At 44.7% G+C, this 22,168-nt stretch overlaps 1 protein-coding gene and 1 long non-coding RNA gene across 2 annotated transcripts in view; one reads left to right on the top strand and one right to left on the bottom strand.

Annotated features, from left to right (window-relative positions):
• Positions 1-2,616: 2,616 nt before the first annotated feature.
• LOC131877866 (uncharacterized) overlaps positions 2,617-22,168 on the bottom strand; it is a 44,077-nt gene continuing 24,525 nt past the window's right edge. The window contains exons 2-6 of the mRNA XM_059223681.1: positions 8,904-9,147; positions 7,389-8,570; positions 6,280-6,477; positions 5,224-5,702; positions 2,617-4,193 (exon numbers count right to left, since the gene is read on the bottom strand). Of these exons, the coding sequence (XP_059079664.1) occupies positions 3,887-4,193; positions 5,224-5,702; positions 6,280-6,477; positions 7,389-8,570; positions 8,904-9,147 (2,410 nt within the window). The 3' untranslated portion in view covers positions 2,617-3,886. The remainder of the gene's footprint in view (positions 4,194-5,223; positions 5,703-6,279; positions 6,478-7,388; positions 8,571-8,903; positions 9,148-22,168) is intronic.
• LOC131877867 (uncharacterized) lies at positions 18,159-21,641 on the top strand. The gene is made up of 2 exons (XR_009372923.1): positions 18,159-20,120; positions 20,206-21,641. It is a non-coding gene; the product is annotated as an uncharacterized LOC131877867 (long non-coding RNA).

Here is a 22,168-nt window from a genome sequence, read left to right as displayed (position 1 = left end):
CACGAACATGATTTTCCAGTCGCAAACACAATGCCTCGACGGGGTCTAACAAAACAAGTGGACGATCAATACCGAATTGATTTAGACGACCACGAACGGGAAATGACTGTTCAGAATGAACGTCGACAAAAAGGTTGTAAAAACACCGCCTCAAGAAGTCTTCCAAGCGGGGATTCCGAGCAGCACAGATCATTTACAAAAGCTAGATGATCCAACATGACATTTGAATTGCGGTCAGACCGTAGCTTGTTCTTGTCTATGTGACTGTAGGCACCACCAGTAGATACATAATATACTGTAGGTACAGCACAAAGGGCTCACACATTCCAGACTCCCTGGTTCATCTCATTGAAAGGAGGAATCTTTTTTTTTACTGGATGTGGTTCAAAATGCCCTTTAAACGTGAATGAAAAATGAATTATTCATTACCTAAACTCTCCGGTTTTCGTCTGAGAGCAAAAAGTAGCCTCACCGAGAAGAATCTCATGGCCAAACCCGAACCTGTCACGACAAATGTGTTGGAGAAATGATTTCCTTTCGATTCCTGAATTTCGAGATTCTTGTTCTTTTGGGAGTCTTAATTGATGAAAGCTATCTCTGAGAAGGGTTCTCAACTCGTATTGATGCGATAACAGCAACATTCCTGAAAGAGAAAATATGCAGCAATCGCATTTTCTAGTTAGTGGAAACACTAGCCTTTTAATTTATTGCCAGATGAACGGCGAGTAGATCTGAATATACTATTGTAGGACATTTGGCAGCCTCAAGTTTAAAAAAAACTTCAGTTATGGGTCTCGTTTGATCAAGACCTAAAACTAAGTTAATCACACCATTGGCTTTGATTTGTGTTCATGGATCAATCTGGACGTAAAGCTTTCTACCGTATTTTTCATTCAGCCTCTACAATACTAACTTCCAAGCTTCGAGCTCTCGTACAAACACCAATGAGCCCTTCTTCTTCTTCCTCTATATTAGTAGCCTAGTATCGGTGGTGTGGATTAATTAAAGTAGGATACCGCTGAGCGAGAATGGAATTTTCCGAGACAACACCCACTTTGCCCTCAGGTCTCTCTCTAGCAGTCCAGCCCCTCAGCCGCCCAATTCGATCAATCGTGATGTTGAAGAAGTCCAAGAGATGAAGGCACAAAAGGCGAAAGCGAAAAAAGAGAGCAAGCCAGCCAGTACTTAAAGTAGTGATAATGAATAACTGGTGATGCCGTGGTTGGAAACAAGAATTCAAACCATTTTTCCCCCGTCCGGACGTAGTCCGTAATGCCTCCTACGGTGAGTTTTACGATCCGGCCGTTTCCACGATCTGATCGTGGGCTTTTTGAGGGGGGGGGGTAAGAAACTCTACCTTGAACTCTACCGAACTCGTTGGTGTTCTCAACCAAGATCCTTTTCGCTAGATAAAACCCATTTTTAGAGGAGAAAAAGAGGTATTGGGCCAATAATGACAGTGTCACTCTCAGACTCTCGTGGTTCTTCCACATTTCCATGCCATCCAGTTGAGAGTTCTTTTCACCTTTAAGTTCAATACCGAGTCAAGTCAGAAGCCTAGTACAGTGCTACTCACTCAGGTGGGGTGAGATGGCCTGGGGTCAGTTTTATCAGGGCTCAGTTGGGGCTCCTGGGCTCGAGATGCTCGTGAGGTATTTGCCAAGGGAGTCGATGGGGAGTCGAGGGGTTTTGGGATGGATAGGAAGATGACCAGAATTTGGTTCAACCCAGCTGACGGAAGGAGGAGATCTTGGCGACCCATTGGAGAGTTTTTGGGTAGAACCAATTCTTTTGAGTTTTCGAATGGAGAACGAACGGAGGAAGACTTTTCGACGGCATGCAAATGGAGCGGCAACCGAAATCGCCTGAAGGGAGAGGAGAACCAATCTCCTCAAGCTCAACCAATTGATTTCCTTGATTTATTTCCCCTTGAAGTCTTTCTCTGGTTATCCACTGACCCGGAGAGTTCACTCATAACTCAAGCGTTTCCATAGGCCATCTTGCATGTGCATTGAAGTAGTTGACCCCCCAAAAAGAGGCCACGTGAATAAAANCTTTTCGACGGCATGCAAATGGAGCGGCAACCGAAATCGCCTGAAGGGAGAGGAGAACCAATCTCCTCAAGCTCAACCAATTGATTTCCTTGATTGCATGTGCATTGAAGTAATTGACCCCCCAAAAAGAGGCCACGTGAATAAACAGACAACCGGAGGAACTATTTGTACAATTGTTAGGGCTGGCCCAACTGTTTTTTGGTTGTGACAGCCAGGGGAAGTGGGAATGGGAACAAGTCGACTTGGTATAGAATACAACTGATTTGGGTCTCTTTTGAGGATGTTTAGAGGACCACTCTGCCAGAGATGTTGACGATGAACACCTTTTCTTGGTTCCGTTTTCGTTTCAAAGCAATTGAGTTTCCCCAATTATTTATTAGCTGTTTTGACCTAATAGTGCCCACGCTGCAGTTATCAATTTGGACCCGACTAAACCAATCAAAGGTCCCCAGATTTCCTGTCTTAAAGCCAATAAGACCTATGGACACGAAATACGAGTTTCTATGTCTATGATGGCTTTACCACTATTAATTTGCCGATGTTCAAAAAGGTCCAAAATGTATTATTCTCTTCATTCATGGATACGTTTATTTTCTAGCACAGAACTAAAAGAATTGATGATGGCACTAAATAAACTAAAGATAACATGAAAAACCTACAGAATGCTCTAAAGGGGAGTGAAATCACTGAAGATTGAGATGGAGGGTTGGGTGGGTCGAAATTGGACACTATTCACAGTTTAAAAGATAACAAAAGGGTCATTGCTAGTACATAACGAGACAAAAAGGGGTAACGGACAGTTTTATCAGTATCAAACAACTTGTACAAAGATGCAAAAGCTTTATGTTTCCAGTCTTAAAAGGGGAAGATCATTTTTTTGGCAGTGATCGAGGTGTGAAAAGACGCACTTGGAAGTGTTGTTCAAAATATTTTGGTTCGAGTCCACTAATCGTGGGAAAAGCCAACGATACATCTGTAGTCGATTGTTGAAATAGTAATGCTGATGGGGAATTCAGAACAAGAGAAACACTCACATTGTGAGTGTGCAAGTTTGGGAGACAGACAAAGAGATCATTGGGAAGGACAAGTGCTTTTAAGGCTAATCAAAACTCAGTTTCGTGGCTTGGAGCAAGGATGTATCACAGTTATCACAGTTACAGAAGAAGGGACAGGAAAAAGGGATCAAGTTGATAATGCCCATTTTGACGAAGGAGCAGATTTGCATGCCAAATGTTGAGCTAATGGCAGGTGGGTCAAATGGTTGACAAGATTTTCGGTCTGGTTCAAGACGGATAAAACGACGCATTGCCAATTGATTGCATAATGACTTCCTTTGCAACGAGTGGTCCACTCAGAGGGTGCAGAGGAAATGAGGGCCATTTCCAAGAGTGAAGTAGTGCCTCCCTTCGTTTTCGTCGTACTCGTAGTTCTTCTCGGTCGATCTTTCTCGGATCGAGGGAGAGCAATCTCGCGTGGATGTTGACTTCCTCTTTCTTCTCCAATTGAATGGCGTTTGATTTTTTTGGACTCATCGACTCAGAACAATGGATTTTCGACGCCCCAAGCAAGTGGCGCTCTCTTCAATCGGGCTTCCGGTCTTGAGCTCCGGGATCGTCTTTGATCTTGATTCACCTTTGTCTCGACATTCACTCAAGTTTCCCTGAGAGAAATTTCCCAAGGGCAAATCTCAGAGAGGCCTCCAGAGAGATGTCTGTCAACATGCTTGTCTTTGTTTCCATCATCAGTTCATCAGTCACCCTTCCGTCGGTTTCAGAACAAATCCCCGCCGACGCGCCTCTTCTGCCGGGCTTCAAGACGCCTGGGCAAGTTCACTAGAGATAGGGCTTGGGTCTGGCGTATTGCTTCCTTCTGCTCGCGCCTTTCGGAGCTCCCGCTGACACGAAGGTGGTCGTCGACATTGCTGCTCCATTTTGAAGAGGAGGAATGGCAGAGATCAAAGTGGACTTTTCGTGGACGACATCATTGAGCTCAGGCGCGGGAGATGAGGTTCGGGCAGAGGATCGACCAAGACCGAACAGGTCTTGACCTAGCTTGACCTTTGCCTTCTCGGGGAGATGACAGATTTTGACGGTCTTCCAGGTCTGAATCTTGCCCAATGGCAACCACTCATCATCCAGTCTGCAAGGGGAAGATCAAGAAAAAGAGGTAAGAGAGAGGAATTTGCATGATACGAATTATGACGGGGAGTATTTCACACTTGCTCATGTGTCAGCATGATAATTTGAAGCTACGTAGAGTATGGTAAGAGAATGCATGGTGGTGTCTCTTTAAGCTTTTACAAACGAGTACAGCATTGACTTCGAAATGGTTAGTCTGTCACTTTCCGTTCCAAGGGTACGATTTTCAGATACATCCTTTCGTGCTTGAGCTTAAAATCTTGACAAAGAAGGGTACGCTTCGGGCACGTCGGTTCCTAATGCCATTGTAACCCGTATCAAATCCGATTCCTGGCACAAAACAAGCCACTAAAACCCAACAACTCCTTCTCCATTAGCCACTTACTTCAAAACCATCTTCGAGACTTTTCAGATGATTTTTCTTTCAGCTGAAGAAAACCTGGGCTCCGACTTGAAATGATAACGCAGTTTTTGTCAGGCCCTGATCCTTTTCTTTCTTTCTTCAAGTCTGGACTGACCAAGATCGAGACAAGTTGAGTTTAAGTTAAGCTACAAATTCGTTCAAATGACTCGACGACTCTTGGTCGGAGAACATTCTTGACAATAATAGGAAAATGGAACAACAACATATGATTGCATGATCTTATTGATCAGTCAGTAATTGTGTCCTGTCCAGCAGAATGGAATGTGCTCTACTTAAACAGCAAACATGCCCCATACCATTTGAAGTTTTCTTCAATCACTTTCCAACTCACCAGTCATCCTGGGGTCTCTTTTCAAAAGCTAGAAGACTTCCAAGGAAATGGGCCCAGAACACTACTTTTAGCCACCTCATTCGACAATATATATTTCATGACAAAATGTGCCCAGTCTCCTCCAATCTTTCCAGAAGTCCGCATACCTTCTCTACAATTTTCGATACCGTACAAGTGTACGAGTCTTCGAGCTCGTAAATTGGTAGTAGCCCTCTACCTGCCTTCCCGAGATGTTGGAGTGACACCTAAACTACTATGTCCGGGGTGTATACTTACAGATTTTCTGGAGTCCATCGAACCAGGGCCAAATGGATGTCGTCGTCGTCGTCGTCGTCGTTGCTGTTGTCTTCGTGAAGGGAGTGTTGTTGGTGGTGGTTGTCTTGGCACCCTTGGAGTGAGTTGGTTGTTGCTCTATCATGTTTCTTCACACCCAACACTCGACTCTTGAACGTGATTGAATCGCCACTAATGTTGTACTTGTGGCTTCCAATGCCCTCGAGATTATAAACTTGATGCTTGATCCCGGCCATTATTCCCGGATCGAAGAAATCGAAAATACGGGCCGAGAACACGGTGTGTCGGAATTTGAGCTTCACGCCCGCTCTTTTGAGGTTCTTCGTCGACTCTGACTGATTATGGTCGGTATATTTCCGACTTTTCTTGCTTTGGGCCCGACACTGGGATCCGGGGGTGGTTCCCGAGACCTCGTTGTCATTTTGAGCGAAATGATGATTGACATGGCGTTGGAGGATTTTCTGAAAGGATTATAAAAAAACCTGTCTCGTCAGAATGAACACACAAAAAAGTGGACAAGAAAATTAGTCAAATAATGCAGGGGGCACGAAACCAACCAGGATCCTGACTGCAAATGAGCTTTTAATGCTACATATTAGGTCCTGGAAATTAATACACATTTTATCATTTCGAGAGCAATTAAATGTCGTGACAAGACTTGACCCAAAGCAGAAGTGTACCAAAAAAAGTTCTGAGGCGGGTTTAGGGGGAGATTTTAGACTCTTCGAAAGCGGCAATTACATAGACGTTTGAGCGCCGGAGGTCCAGAATTTATGGGCCACAATAAAAACATACTTTCAAGAAAATCATCCCCCTCTTAAATAGAGCAGATTACATTTTTTACTGCTTATCTTTACGGCAATCCAGCTTCTAACAGATCTAGATGCAATCCAATAGGAAGGACAGATGCTGAAATGGGACGTTTTTTCTCTACTAATAAAGGGATAATACATCGTCCGACGTCGACATTTGTCTGTTACAGGACCACATCTACGTATATAAGTAAGCCATTGAAATGATCATGAGAGACCCGCTTACCTGAGAGCTGAAGCGCATCTTGCAACCGCTGACGATACAGGCGAAAGCGAATTTCCCGCCATGTGTAGGAACGTGCTTCTCTAGCCAGGACTTTGAGCAGGATTTCTTCGCATAGACCTTGCAGCCTTCCCACAGACATTGGTAGACCTCGCTGTCGAGTCCGGATTGTTCGAAAACTTGTGAAATCACGTGACAAGCCTGAAAGACACAAATAATACAGATGGGATGTGGACCTAGTCGGAAAATCGGGAGTTAATGTCAAAACAAGGAAGGCCAAAAAACGCAATCAAAAGCTAGATTCTGGGCCACTGACGGATCCCAAGTTTTCGGGATTAAGTTACACTTCCACTCTGGTGTTGGTGTTGGTGTCTTAGTCTCCATTTAGAGCCAAGAAAATGGGAGGCTAAACTCGAGGTCTACCCAAACTTCCGAAACTCCCACTTGGATTGGTATTAACCTCCACCGCCACCTCTTTTTTCTCCTTTTTCTATGCCTTCCCTAAGATGGTTTTTGGGGGAGTCTTTGCGTCTTGATGAGAAGGGAGGAAACAATTTCCAAGAGGCCATATTTGGTTACACAAGCTCCTTGTAAACCCCGGGGTTAAAGGGGACTAATGGAGGCTTAATCTACCCTTGGATCTGTTAATCCCGGGATTGCCATTAATCATCCAGTTTCTCGTGATATTTGTATTTCCAAGAACATTCTACTGGGGGAATCTATTCGTGAGATCAGCGCTGTGTCTTCTTGTTGCCTTGGATCAAATAACTTGGAACTAAACAGGAATTGAGCCCATTTCTTGCCCCCTCCCTGCCTCCAATTTGTGAGGGCCAATGCATTGGAAGAAAGTCTCTCATCTTCATGGGACATAGTAAAACAGCTTTTAGTTCCCATAAACTTGGACTTCATTTCCTGAGCTCACTATCTCTCTAGTATGGCTCAAATATTTTAGAGCTTAAAGGGCTCTGAGTGTCGTGCTCTCTCGACGGGCCTATTCTCATATCTACTGCATTTCCTTTACGCCTTGTCTGGCCTTCACTTTTTTCACTGCATTGGCATTATTGGTGTGTATTTTGAGATATTTGCAGCTTTTATTTTAAGGATTTGCTTACCTTCAAATGATCTGACAACTTTCCGTAGGTGGTGAATTTCTTCTGACAACTATTCCATTTGCACTCAATCATATTCTTTGGTCCTTGAACAGCTGGAAATCTGATTTTCGGGGCTGTGGTACCAGCGTTGGTGGATATGGTCGACGTGTCACCCTGTTTCACGGGGGTAGACGTGTCTCCAAGTCCAAATAAGTGGTCCAAATCTAGAGTTGAATGTGATTTGATGACCTTGAGATCTTTGGGAGAGTGGAGAGCATCGGTAGGGCGATCATATTCCTCGACCTTGGTCAAGGGCGTATTTGATTCAACGTCGGGGTCTGAGAAGTCATCAGTCTCTTCTTCATCGTATTCGATGACCTCCTCGTTTTGTTCAAAGTCATCTGTCCCTCCAAAGAGATAGGAAGACTTCTGGAGAGGTAGGAAAGGGTTCACAAGATTGCTAGTATCTCTCAGACTAGAGGAAAGCGACTTTTGAGGTGGTGACGAGAAGCGATTGCCGCACATGGAATCGTCCTCCGGGTCGGTCTTGGTCGGGGTGGTTGCAATGACATTAAGGACGGCAGGTCGTATCAACAAGGACCTCTCCGGAGATGGGAACACATTCTTGGATGATGGCAGTGTGGGTTTAATGCTATGAATATGAGCATGCTTGGGGGGTTTGGTTAACTCGGAGAACCAATCGTTGGCTCGCAACTCGCTTTCGACCTTGCGGCATTTCTTGGGACTCACGGAAACCCGCGACAGCAAGTCAGCCGAGACACTCATTATGGTATTGGCACTCACGGGCAATCGTTTAATCTTCACTTGAGCCTGTTGGTACATGATTTTGGGATCTTGGGTGAGCTTGAAATGCTTGCTAACTTTCACCCGATTATTCTTGAGAGTGTCCAACACGGATGAGGATGGGACTCGCTTTTGAGTGGAATCATCGTCATCCAAGTATTTGAACTTTTTCTTCTTCTTTTTCTTCTTTTTGGTTGAGCTTGAGATCAAAGGGAGTGGGTAGAGATCAACGGTGAGGCACTTATTGCTTTTGATTTTCTGCATGGATTTCAAAACCGCCTCGGGTTTGGTGCTATTGTAGAAAGACTTGGCACTTATCGTGAAATGGTTGCGAAGTGACACGGAGGGGTTGGCATCCTCTTTGATTTCATCCCCAAAACCGAGGTCAGGATTCTCTCGCTAGAAGAAGAAAAAACATGAGAAAAAAAAGTTCTTCTATTGAAACGATCAGATTATTCCAACGTGACAGAAACAACTTATGTATTGTTCTAGGGCGAAAAGGCTATCTGTATGTAAAGACGGGGTTATCGGGCCCTCCCATCTGACTTTTTTTGTGAGCCGCATGGTCAAGTTCCCAGCCGACTCTAAAGGGGATATTTATAAGATCTGTCAGAGCACTACATCTTTAAAGGGCTGGTTTACTCCACTGGACAAAAGTCGTCCAAAAGGTTTCATTACAAGAAAGACACCATCTTCAGAGTACACTTTATGTGTTTCAAAATGCACCCTTACCTTGAGCCTATTCGTCGATTCCTCATGGAATGGCGGATGTTCTCTGGGACTTGGAGTCGACCTTTGGTAATCCGAGGTCTCACTTTCAACCATGTCGAGATCTGGCCTAGCAGACCCGATGATCTCCGGGCTTGGGAGTCGAACCCGGTGATCATCAGAAATCGTGGAAGAGGATGCATCTGACATGAGGTCAGCCACACCCGACGTGGATGATGTTTCCGAGGGCGTGCCAGAGCCAATCCCACTAAAATGAAGAAGACAACGAGAAGGTAAGAGAACCGCAACATTAAACATTTAACGGTAGAACCCTGTCAAGACCAGAAAGTTATCGGGCACTGTAAAAAAAGGAATCGACAGTCCCATAATGAGAGGAAAGCATCGCTCCTGGTGCGTTTCATTCAATTCCATTTCTTTCAACCCGAAGTATTCACAGTGCCATAGGTAAATGTAACTCCGAGATGACATCTGCCAACCCTGTATGTACTACTTCTCCTAAATACTATGAGAGTCCGTGCTACGAGTATCTCCCATCCATATGCCACTCCACGATTACAACTAACAATTTCGAGACGAGGGCAGAGAACGAACGACGGAGCTTTCGCAGTGGGAGGTACTGTGCACTCCATACCACTATTCTTTGTAGGTTCAGCCTTCGGAAGGAACTGTCCTCCTCTTCGACCTCCTCCTCCTCCTTCTCCCTTTGCTCGTTCTCCAACAAAATACGAAGATTGGGAATCGCATTTTCCCTCTCTCTCCCCCGTATGCTTCATCGAATTTCGTAGGGGGAATCCTAATCCTAATGTACATTCTTCTTGGTCTGTGAATGCCCGATTAGAAGGTACGTACTATTTAGCATTATATATGAGTATCAAATGCCGTGCCGGGGCGTCCCTCCCTTTATATAAAAAAAAACAAAGTGATTTAGGCGAACAAAAAATAATCGGGCTTCCAACCGTGTGGAAAATCGTCCTCATCGGATCGAAGTCTCATCAGGGAGGGACCGATAGGATTTCGGCACTGATTTATACCTCAAGAATCCCTTCTTTTGGCCAGGGAAAAAGATCTTCCACTGCAGACCCGTCCAATTAGACACTTCAAGTCAAGGAGAACCGATATTTACAGGGTTGTCCAATCGCCCCTAGTCATTATGTTAGTTCAGTTCAGGACTGAAAGTTGTCAATTAAAACAAGATCTGAAGGAAAACATGGTTTACGCGGAATATTAGTCGATTCAAACAACACCCTGTTACAAAAATCGGTTTGATCGCTCTTTGATCAATGAAAGAAAATGAGAAGCATCAACGAAGAATGGCTTCAATTAAATGTCAAATTGGAGGTTTAAATTTGGTTCTAATCTGCTAATCTCCATGTCTCATCAAAGTAGTGGAAACGATCTCGATAATTGGCTTAACCATCCATCCATTCCTTGATCACATTCTCGAACTTGTCTCGGACCATCCCTGAGAAATCTCCCGCCCAAACGAAGTCAATTGAAAAGATGTGCCATTACGAGACTTGTCATAGCCATAAACACTACCAAGATTTGTCATCAAGACAATGAAGTCATTCACTAACATGGCAGACTTTACCCTCTTTCGCTTTTTTCCATTCCATACTAAGAGAGCACTTTCGCTCCTGATCTTTCACCCTTCTTTTCCCAAGCTAATAGGGTTCATGTGTGGATTGTGGGTGCCACGAAGAACTGAAGAACGGGAACGGCACTTTGAGCAACCCTGGACCGCTACTTTTGTTGGACGTGAATGGAATCTGAAATTCTAGAGCCCCCAAGGTGATGCCGCAGAAACATGCTTTTTTCAGGGGGAAAATGAGAACTTCAGAGAGACCAAGTGCATAAGTTCAAGTCCAAGAGGTAGATAACCCATTCCATTCAGAGCCAGGGACATGTGGCAAATGAGACGGCAGAAAAAAAAATCATCAATAAAAATTCAATTTCATGAACAATAAAAGCCAGGATCATATATCATTCCCGAGCTGCTGGATTGGATAGATCATTCCCGGAGCTGTGTTGATGGCGGCTTCTACTTTGGGAGCGATGTCTACGCTAAAGCACGAGCTTCCTATCCCGTTTTTAAGAAGGTGACTACTTTTTCTATTTTCAAAGACGTCTTTGTGGCCAAGTGAAGAATGGACGTCTGATTGGAAGGTCAAATTTTTCGTATAATTGCATGCCATGTATGTGCATTTGTAGTACGGCAGAGGGTGATTTAAAATATGGAAAACAGCTGCAGTTTAAAGGGTATCGATTGGGATTACTCGGGTGTTCTCTTCCCTCTGAGTGAACATATGGATTTTCTTCTTCCATGTGAACAAACCCTCATTTCTCTGCCGGGGGTTGTCGTTATCGAGTTGGTAATTTCTTGAAACCCGAGTCTGTTCACTCGAAACTAGAGTGCACATTACGTAGTGTGTATACACCACGTACATAGGGAGTCTGCGAGACGGGGGCAGACTTGAATTGACCCTTGGCTTCTCAAGAAATGCGCCATTCCGGTGTTCTCTTCCCTCTGAGTGAACATATGGATTTTCTTCTTCCATGTGAACAAACCCTCATTTCTCTGCCGGGGTTTGTCGTTATCGAGTTGGTAATTTCTTGAAACCCGAGTCTGTTCACTCGAAACTAGAGTGCACATTACGTAGTGTGTATACACCACGTACATAGGGAGTCTGCGAGACGGGGGCAGACTTGAATTGACCCTTGGCTTCTCAAGAAATGCGCCATTCCGCGTGGTCATAATCCATCTTCCTCCATGCGAAATCCAAAAATACCGACAAAACCTTCTCCGGTTGAAATTTAACTCTGAGTCTCTGAGGAGGAAGCCTATTTGTTATCCAAGCTTTTATAATTTAGATGAGTTCTAGCCACTTTGAGAGAGAGAGGGAGAGAGCCATGAATTTTTTTCCACTACCAGCAATGTTTTGAAGTATTTGAAGAGATCGTGACTGACAAGATACCTGAGGTAAATAAACTGCGAGGGTGTCGAATGTCCCGAGCATTGAACTTTGCCAAACCTGATTAGTCCCAATCCTCTCGAGTGAAGAAAATATTGAATCAGAGGGATCTTTCTGGCCAGACAACAACAGATAGAGGATCGGAAAAAAGTTGAACAAAGCTTGATGGAATTGCTCACAACAACATGTTCCGAAATCATTAGAAGGAGGGGTGTTTACTGAGGTGTTAACTGATAATCCTAAGTCCTAGGGACAGGTTTTTGGGGAACAAAATAGATCTTGGGCACCACTAGTCCCATTTGGAAATGAGTAATTAAGGGTCCTACATGGAATGAATACGTCAAGGGAAATCCTATGCATGGAACGCCTCCATGAGAGGTTTTATTATACTGATCATTCATTGGGCCTTAAGCTCTACAATGGCGACTATAAACTCCCTCACCCAGCAACTGTTTACGTTTCTGACCACCTTCAAACGTGGATGGGAGCAATTATTGACTTGAGCAGGTTCACGATTTCCTGTGACCCTCTACACCCAAATCCGAGCCAACGTAATTGGCCCTCACCAGTAACATTGGCAACGCTGACTTCTTCACTACTTCAACCAGCTACTTGGTCTAGACAAACCAGTTTCCTGGTTGCGAGGTCAGATTTCTTCAAAGTACTTCAATCACATTTCAAAGCACTAGAATTTTGGCCAGCTACACAGGTCTAATTTCAGAGTGGCTATCTGGAGTGCTTTGGGGAGCGATCGACAGGAAACCAAATGTAAACACGATATGAAAAATGACTCGAAGCCTGGCCTCTCAAGCATTTTTCCAACCCGGGAGGGATGTTGTTGACAAAATGAGAAATTGTGAAGTCATCATCCCCACCTTCATTGGCTCACGGCTACAGTACACTGAGCTTGGAGACCTGATTTCGACTAACTTCAGAAGAGAAAGAGAGAGAGGAAACATTCAATTAAATGAGAGGTCTTTTCAATGGTGAGGAGTGGAGAGGAACCATCAAGACGATCGAAGAGGGAGAGACGATGAGTGTGAGCACTTTTATCCCTCACTCGGGAATGATAAACTGTGATGTTCCTTAAACATGAAACATGTTTCAAGTGTCTGTCAGGAGATCAGAGGAAAAAAATCAAGATAAATCATCGTCTCCACACCTTCAAATAAGCTCAAACATTCAAGAGTAGCCCGAGAACGGTGAAGGGTGATTTCAGACCCAATAGATCATGGACACGAAATCCAGTTGCACACACTCAAGATCGAGAGATCAGTCAGAACGTTGCAGACGGAGACGCCTTCACTGACAGGGACGACTAACAATGATCCATCGATTCCGCTTTCGAACCTTTCCGATCACAACAGCGATCGAGATTGAGGGAAAAGTACCACTAACGTAACATGGGATCATATACGAAATTCAAAGTTGAAATTTAACAAATCTAAACCTTTGTTGCGTATTAGGGATGGAAGTTCCATAAATCTTCTGGTACCACTAATGTTTTGGTCGCACACATGGCTAGATTGAGGCTGCAGAAATGTTTGTGATATGAGTCACGATTCATTGATGGATTTGATATCCAGCCAGCGGAGCATCCTGGCTCTCTCAGCTTCCTCCCTACTGGTGGTTTTTACAGCAATGGCCGCACAATTGGACCAATTCACCCTCTTTTGTCCTGTCAATGGAACATGGACCATGTGCATGCTCAAACACGAGCGAGCCACAGGATCGAAGCGATACGTCCAATCGGATCCGAAGCAGAACCAAAATGTGGGACCGTTGGATCCGTTTGGAGACATCAGGGGAAAGAAATGAAAATTTGGTAGGGGGTTCCGTTGGCACTTGGGCATCGTGGAAAGCCTCATTAAGCTTTCAGTCCCATTGGAGATTGGAGATTTCATCTTTCTTTGAAGATTTGCATCGCAGACTTTGATTATGCCACATTTGCGTGGAAGGAAGCAGGGTCGCCATCTCGACTACAATTCAACATTTTCATTAAATGATTACCACTAAAAGAGGTACACGTTCGCCCCATTTTCAAGCAGGTTCTTCGTTAGAGGAACGGAAAGAGTTCGAGGAGGAATTTGGGAAGGCGAAATACATTTTCTTTTTCACCCCACCCCAGTAAAAGGGAAAGGGGAAGATTTCTCCCGAGAGCAAGTACTAGGATTATCCCCGGAAGAAAAAGGCACAGACTTGGAAAGCAAAAGTCTCGATCAAAGAGCCTCCATCCCTACCGTTCCAGGACTTTTCATTCTGTCATTACAAGTCTGTGAAAGCTTTCTTGGGGCCAAAGGATGAAGAAGAGCATGTCTTGGAAGGGTGGGGAAAAGTTCCCCCAGAATTGACAAAAGGTGTCGTTCCAACCAACTGTTACACATTTCCAGAGCCATTAGACAATGTTTACCCATCCCGATTGCTTCATTGTCTCATATATTCAATTATTTCCATGAAGTCCCGCGAAAGGTTAGCTCTCAATAACTTGAAGAGTCGTCGTCATGATTTGGCAAATCAAACTTCGATTCCTCAAAAAGTGCCCAAACCCACAATTTGGACCTGCCGCGTCAAAGATCACTCGATGAGTTTTTAAATGAGGGTGAGAGGTATCGACCACAATCATAGAAACATTAAAAATGAACTCCCTTTTCCGGACTTCCATCAACAAACCTCTGGCTAGTCATAGGAATTCAGAGTCCAGAGATCTCAATCACAGGAAGTCCGAAAGTCGGTAGACGGCACTGATGATGTCAACCCGAACATAATTTGGTGTCCAGATCACTTATCTACTGTACTAATGACATTTGTCTCGTTCCGTCTACCTGCACCCATAGGAGCGCTTTAAAAGGGAGCCGACGACTCCCAATAATTTCGGCAACGAGTCGTGTCCCGAAAGGGTGCAGGTTTTACTACTGGTTTGTCAAGACAGCTGTCATTTCGACCCTCAATTTTGTGCATCTCAAATTAGCATTTTGCACTACTGTTGAAGTAGAAAATTGGCAAAAAATATTGGTTTTTTTTTTCAAGTGAGTTGTAGTAGCTGTTGACGCTTGGAAGCTGGTAGAGCCATAATTACGACTTGGGTAAACAAACGAGACATTCTTTATTGCGAGACAAAAATGTAATTAAGTTTTAGTGCTCCGGGTGTTCTCATGGACTCAAGGGTGAACGTGTAAAGAAGAGTGAAAATGACACCGTTCAAAGCCGATCCCTGGAATAGGGATCCTGTCGAGGCTGAATGGTTCATTAGCAGTCCGTCATTGATTGACGGTGTTTTGCCCCTGGACAAGAGAATTGGGGTTCTACATTACAATTGTCGTGAGCTCATCACACTTTTCGACATGGACGTTACCCAGATGTTCAAAGTGCTAACCTGTCATTTTTATCGAAACTCAAGATCCGAGCCAACATTAGTCCTAGACCAATTGTTTTGAGCAGGTGATGCATAACGCATTCATGCTACGTGCCTTACGGAGACTAAGTTCTTATTGAAACACTTGACCGCTCATGTAAACTAAAACGATAAATCGTAGAAAATCGCAAATTTTAAACCTCTTATAACCTCTTATAAAATTGACATCAGACCAAATATATTATCAAACATGACGTGGCTTGCTTGGACCTCATTCCCAAGTATCGGTTAAATACGCATAAAAAAGAAGGATTCTGGTGGATTGAAGTTTGGTTTCGCCATATCCCTAAAGTCTGGCGAAACAAAAACGTCAACCTGTTTAAAAAGCTGCAGAGGCGCTTTGGATACGGCAAATGTGTGTCAATCGCAAGCTCTCTTATCTTTCGACACGGAAACGGGAGGTGGATTGAATTGGCATGAAAACAATTTGTGCCTGCCTATTTGTCGACGGATTAGAACAGTCTGTTCATTCCTTGTCCATATTTTCCCTTTTTTGCGGCTGCGTTCTCAGGACTCGATGAATATCACTTTCAGAGAGCTCACAGGTAAATATTATCGTAACCTCTATTTGATGTGTCAACAACACCAGCCAAGCACCTTCACCTACAGTACACTCAGACCCAGATTCCAGACCTCGAACGACAAGGATGACAAACACTGCCCCTAAATTGGCGTTCAGGTGTTTGCTATGGTATCAGACATTGCGGAGGGTGGCAACGATATTCCAAAGACGAGATCTTCAGACCCTCAGCCTCCTCAAATATGGGACTGGGTCGGCTCATTTTCCTCTGCCATAGAGAGGAATGGTTAGCAGGGATTGAGTAGCTCCCATTGGAGAGCCAAGTTTCTTTTTAATCTTCTTGTTCGATGCTCGAGCCGAGCAGAGATGATTACGAAAACGTTATGGACTTCCCTGAAGGTGATCTGGACAACAAATTACTTCGCTGTGAGCAAGAAACCATTCGTTGGCGATCCCGAGACGGATGATTTAAAATCCATCATCTCACATTCTCTTCACCCTAGTAGGCTTATGCAATGCTACAGCAATGCAACGTATCGATTGGCTGCTGTTGACTTTGGCGTCACGCAGGGTGAAGTTCTTGAGTCTTCGGGTCGGTTTTTTCTCAAAAGCCCCGATGAAAAGATTGCACATGCAAGGAAAGCTCTTTCTACTTCATCTTGCTGTCAAATCATCAACTTTCTGGACAGAGGAGAACTTCATGACCGACTCAAAATGCTTCGAAATCCAAAAGTCAAAACATGACCTGACCACGATCCATTAAAACCCGAGGGATCCGTAAATCTTGGTTGGTCGGCTCCCCCACAATCTTCTCATGCAAAAGATTGAGCGGATTAAATTGGGGCTTCAAAATCTAAATTGTGACATAGCTTCTGAAAGGAGCTCGTTTGAGAGAGCCATTTGACATTTTTCTAGTTATTCAAAGTGGTCTCAGCAGATATCTGGGATCCTCAAGCCCAATGCAAATGGTAAACAACCCACCACTACGACTACCACTACCACCACCACCACCACCACCGTCATCGCCAACGCCAACGCCTATAGCACCCCACCAAGGATCTTTGGATAGGTTGGAGATAACTGGCCAACACCAGGAATTCCAGGTAGACAGAACTACTACTTACCCCTTGTCCCCGACACTTCATAAAACGGGCTCCGTCGACTTTGTTCAAGAACGCTTTTGCATGAAATATATTTATTGGCTCAGCTTCACAAAGGGGCTCTCCTGGCACAATGCACCTCTTGACGCGAATCCAGTATCTAGCTTTGTTTACGTAACGATCGGAGAGTGTTTTGCCAAGAGATCTAAGACAAGTAATGGATTTCCTGGGGATCCTCTCGATAATGATGGTCATGGCAATACACCTTTGAGCCCTAATGGTTTTCACTCCCAGGCAAATCGCTCCTAAGTGAGAAGAGATCCAATTCCAAGAGCCAATTCGCTTGATGTAAAATTGATAATATACAGAGGAAAATTATGTTTGTGCCAGAGTCAGATCTTCAGTAACCATGGTTGTGTTGTGGCAAAGTCGTGGGACATTGGCCTTACCATCATTTATTACCCTTTATGACATCACGACCACCAGAAGGAAGGGAAATGATGACAATACTGTTGGAAGGGTGTGCGGAGCGGAGCAAGAGAGTTGTAATTCAATAGATGGAAAATAACACAACGGCTCCAGAAACCATCGACCATTCCGTGGATCAATATGGATTAGTGGACCTTTAAAGGATGGAAGATTTTTTTTGTGTCCGTCATTGTCCCCGAGGAACAAATGCTCCGCTGTGCCCTGGTTCCCTAGTGGGTAAACGTGAAAATGGGCAGACTACTTAAAACAGGGACAATGCAAGTTTGTTGGAAATTACAAAAAAAAGTAACAACAAAAATGTTTCAAGACGTGTCCAGCACCATTGATATGAAGTTGAAGCTTGATGTAAATTTTACTCTAATTTAAATATATCCAATATACGTTTTGGTGAGTAGTCCTGAAAGTCCTCCCCAAATTCATCAATTTGGGCGACGCGAACCCCGACGGGAAAAGAAAGGAGAGCAAAAATCGATATCAACTCAAACCGAGATGGGTTGTAGTTCCCATTTCGACGTACGATCCTGGCTTTTGGAGGGATTTCTTCAAACTTGGGATCATGCCAAGTCCAATCCGTCAAATGTCCAATCACGTGTGTTAAATCAAATTATTTCCTTTAAATTGTCCATCATCCCTCCGGTAAGTTGTGATAATTGATCTATTCATGATTCGTTAAGCTGCGTATTGCATCCTGTAATAGCCCGGATGAATCAAGACTTAATTGATGCAAGTTCACAATAGCACATGTTCTCATGGGCTTTCATCATCCATTTCAGGCTCGAACGGATTTGAAAATGTATGAACTAGATAGCAGTCATGGGCTATTGATGCTACCACTCACTGTAGTACACTGTAGTACAATGCCAATGTACGAGCGCAACGTGCACTTCTATCGTTGGTCGGCTGGCAGATGCTCTCGGGAGGCTCTAGTTGGTCATGTTCTGTGCTTGTGCTCGACTGTAGCCATCTGGTTTATTGGAAGCACTTGAGCCCATTTCCTCTGTGGGGTCTAATGAGGTGGATTGCTGTAGTAACTAACAGTTAGTGTATGGTTCTTCGGAGATCATTGCAACGAGTCCGTACATGCGATTGGGAAGTCACATGTCTCGATAATACATGTGTGTGTGTATTTGGTCGGGAATCGAATCAAAATAACATCAACAAATGAGACTCATTAGGTACGTGGAGTTCCCATCTATTGTTTGCCATTGATGGATTGGAAGAGTATCAAAGCTGAACAAGATTACCAGTTTCAACATTTGCTTGCCGAGAGCACCGAAGACTAGGAACCCAAGGTTGAAAAAGTGGCAAAAATGTGACCAGACGCTCGTGGAGTGACAAACTACTGGCGATAACAGGCGGCCATAAAGTGCCCCATATAGAAGTCGTGAGGAGTCATTGGATTTTGCTAGGGTTTGAAAAAGGTCATTCGAGCAGCAATCGGTCAACCGTCTAGGTGCGTGTATGGTCCATGCTAAAAATCATTTCCCTGGGAGTCGAAATTCTTTTGTGTCCAAGACTGGAAACGTGTGGACGGCCAACCGGAGATTTTTGACCGTTCGCTTCCCAGCTGCTGCTTCCCTAAGATGGATTCATTCTTACTCGTTCGACATTGTCGAATCTCATTCCCAACCATCGTGGTTCTCAGACGACGATACTTGCCCGGAGGGAGCGGCAGAGCTTCACCCAGAGGTTGTGCAGCAATGACGACAACAACAACGACAACAATAGCAGCAACCACCTCCCTCTTCCCTCTTATCCGCTGATATTACCAACCGAATGTTCAATGTTCATCCAGGTCCATGAAAAAGACCAAGAGGAAGCAGTAAACAACAAAACATCATGGCTCTTATCGGAGCTCCCTGCCCTTCCGACATCGGGGCAAGCTCGGTCGGAGTCTGTTTTGAGCAATACGATGTCATGATACATCTAACGTGGCCTCGGGTCAAATTGTTAAATACGTTATTGATCAAGAGACCACGACCAGATGGCAAGGGTGTGCAGGTCCTGCAGGAGGGTCAAGCCTCACTATGTAGTGTGTGAGTGTGTAATTAGAGATGCTCTCATTATGGGCCAAATGAGGTCTAACACAATCTCACGTTTCTGCCTTGAATCACGGAAAATTTTGGAGATGAATGGAATTCTGCCGAGATATTGGGAGCTTCCAACATCACAATACGAGGAGTGTCTGTGTTGGCTGCTAAGCTGTCAAGAGTGTCGTCATTTTCTCAAGTGAACAGACTTGGATGGAATTGGTGGAATACCAAAAATGAGTAGGGACGATAACGAAGAGAGATAACTGGGATAAGATAATGGGAGAAAATAAAGGTTTGAACAGCACGACATCATTCCAGAGAGTTGCTCCAAACCCACACACACTAGCATTCGCCCTTAAAGGGGATGGAAACAGACGGAATGAGGGGGGGGGGCAATAATGATAATAAAAGGGATGGCATCAAGAAAATCTAGATGGTATGTATGTCTTATCAGGCCTTGGACAGGAAAAGGCAATAGGTCTCATGAGGCAATCAACTATGGCTTACCTATCGGGCAATGAAACTTTGGAATCCTCCCTTGTGAGCTCTTTACCAGAGAGAGAGGGAACCTGAGACGAGACCATCAAATCCGGAGGAAGCACCATTGACGAGGGCTTAGTCCGCAAAGACAACATGTTGCCTGAGCTAAAACAAATGCCCAAATCAAGTCAACCCCTCTCACTGAGCAACTCAGGTGCGTAAACTAATCACTTTCCACGAGAAAAAACCATAAAAATCACGAAAAATGCACTTTTTACCATCCAAAACAACATAACCAGGCTGGCCCACACACTTCCCAACTCACTACTGAGGATTTTCATTCCGCCTTTCCCGGTTCCCGACGTCATGCTCACCAGAATCAGCGCTCGTATCTGGAACTCGCGCTCTCGCGTCAGCTGAACTCTGGCCGAGATAGGAGAACGAGACGCGGTTGACGGTTCCGGGTGGAACGGGGGTAGATTGGAAGTACGAGAGCTCGGATGGATGGATGGACGCCAACTACATCCACAACGACGTTTGGAAGTGAATCCGAGATCTGGGTTATGGTGGTGGTGGTGGTGGTGATGATGGTGAAGAAGACGAAGACGACGACGAAGAAGGACAACAACAACTACAACACGGATCAGGGAATGGAAGAAGAAGCTCTGCTGATCTGGCAAGGGAGGAAACGACCCCCGAACCCCCAATTCCAGAATGGCTTCAGCCAAAGAGAAGATCGAGCGGAGAGCCGAGGCAGACGGGATCCAATTTCGATTTTTTTTTCATCTGGGATAAGGAATAAGGAATACGAATCAGTTCATTCAGACCGGAGAGTAAATATTTTCGTTCCTAGAGCGTTACAACGGATTCTCATCTCTTCTTGGCCATGGTACAATTCAAGTGGTGTTGTAGAATGAGCACGTCCAGGCGACATGATTGCTTTTGGTTCAGGTGTCCTCCAACGAAGGACTCTCCCATGCGTCGACAGCCTGACATGGATTGCTTTTGATGGCGTGTCAATCAATCGCTTTTGAGGAGTGAATGAAGTGGATTCAAAAAAGGGTCATGTTTTGCCCCCGAATTTGGAGCCTCGGAGTAGAGAACAGCTGATGGAAGTGACTTGACAAATGAAACGATACCTGATCGCACAAAACTATCAAATAACGATGGTTGGACTTGATGCCATGTGACAGGGGAAGTTCCAATCGATAGGAAAAGCCAGTGCGACTAATCTTTTATGACCAGCCTCTCGTCCATTTACCCATATATCAACACAGCCGTACCCAAATAGCCATCCTGTGTCGTCATCATCCTTTGGTCTGAAGATGAACACCGCTAGTCTCGAGGACTGGCCGCGATTCGCCTCGGAAACAACGCTGCTTCATGATCGTCTTATCGTAAGCGTCGCTCCAGCTTCCATCCAGATACTCCAAAGTTCTCTCCAACATTGAACATAAGACGACTGGAATCGAGCCCGATGAACCGGGGGTGCTTGTCAAAGACAGAAAGTGGGGAGACGGAGAGAGAACCCGAGAGGCCATGATAGTGGGGTGAAGCGTAAGGGCGTATAGCGACATGCCGAACCCAACATTTAGAGGGTCTCTCGGAGAAATGAAAAGAATCGATGACTAAGCGGCCACCGACCACCAGAAGCCCAACAAAGATCGGACGATGCCTTCTGGAGTGCGAGTGTGAAAAACAGCCATGAAGCTCGCTACACATGGAGTCTATGAACCATAGGGAAATGCTGAAGAGTTTCCTTGATGAGCTGGCTCGATAAATCTCGCGCCATGAACTCAGATCTCCAATAAAAAGGATGTCCCAGGATGGCTGGCTTTCCCAAGCATTTTCGCAGGCAAGAACATGAATGATGAGGCGTTTCGTTCCAAGATTTATGACCAACCATCTATTGTTTATCCATCCTAAGGATCGGACATTCCAGTGACATTCCATGCCATTTGAAGCCTCGGCACACTTCCAATTACGGAGCATTCGAAGTTTGCCCGGCATGCTCTAATCTGATGGAGGATGGCTACGGATCTGCGTCCTAGCTTCGTATCGTACGTGTATGTATGGACCAGGACTTCCGATCGAAACAAGGTCCATTTAGCGGAAGACTGATGTGTTTGAGAGACCCACGTCGCTCTTTCCGCCTTGATACCACTTATCATAATTAAATTAGAAAATCTAAAACGAGATGGGCGAACGAGTGTGCCATGAATCATTGGCTGAGCCCACTTGACAAAGCAATAGCTCTCTCGT

Source organism: Tigriopus californicus, chromosome 3, assembly GCF_007210705.1.
Source record: "Tigriopus californicus strain San Diego chromosome 3, Tcal_SD_v2.1, whole genome shotgun sequence".
In the NCBI taxonomy this organism is placed as follows: Eukaryota; Metazoa; Arthropoda; class Copepoda; order Harpacticoida; family Harpacticidae; genus Tigriopus; species Tigriopus californicus.
Note: the sequence above shows the minus strand (reverse complement) of the source record. Positions and strands in the feature narration are given on the sequence as shown.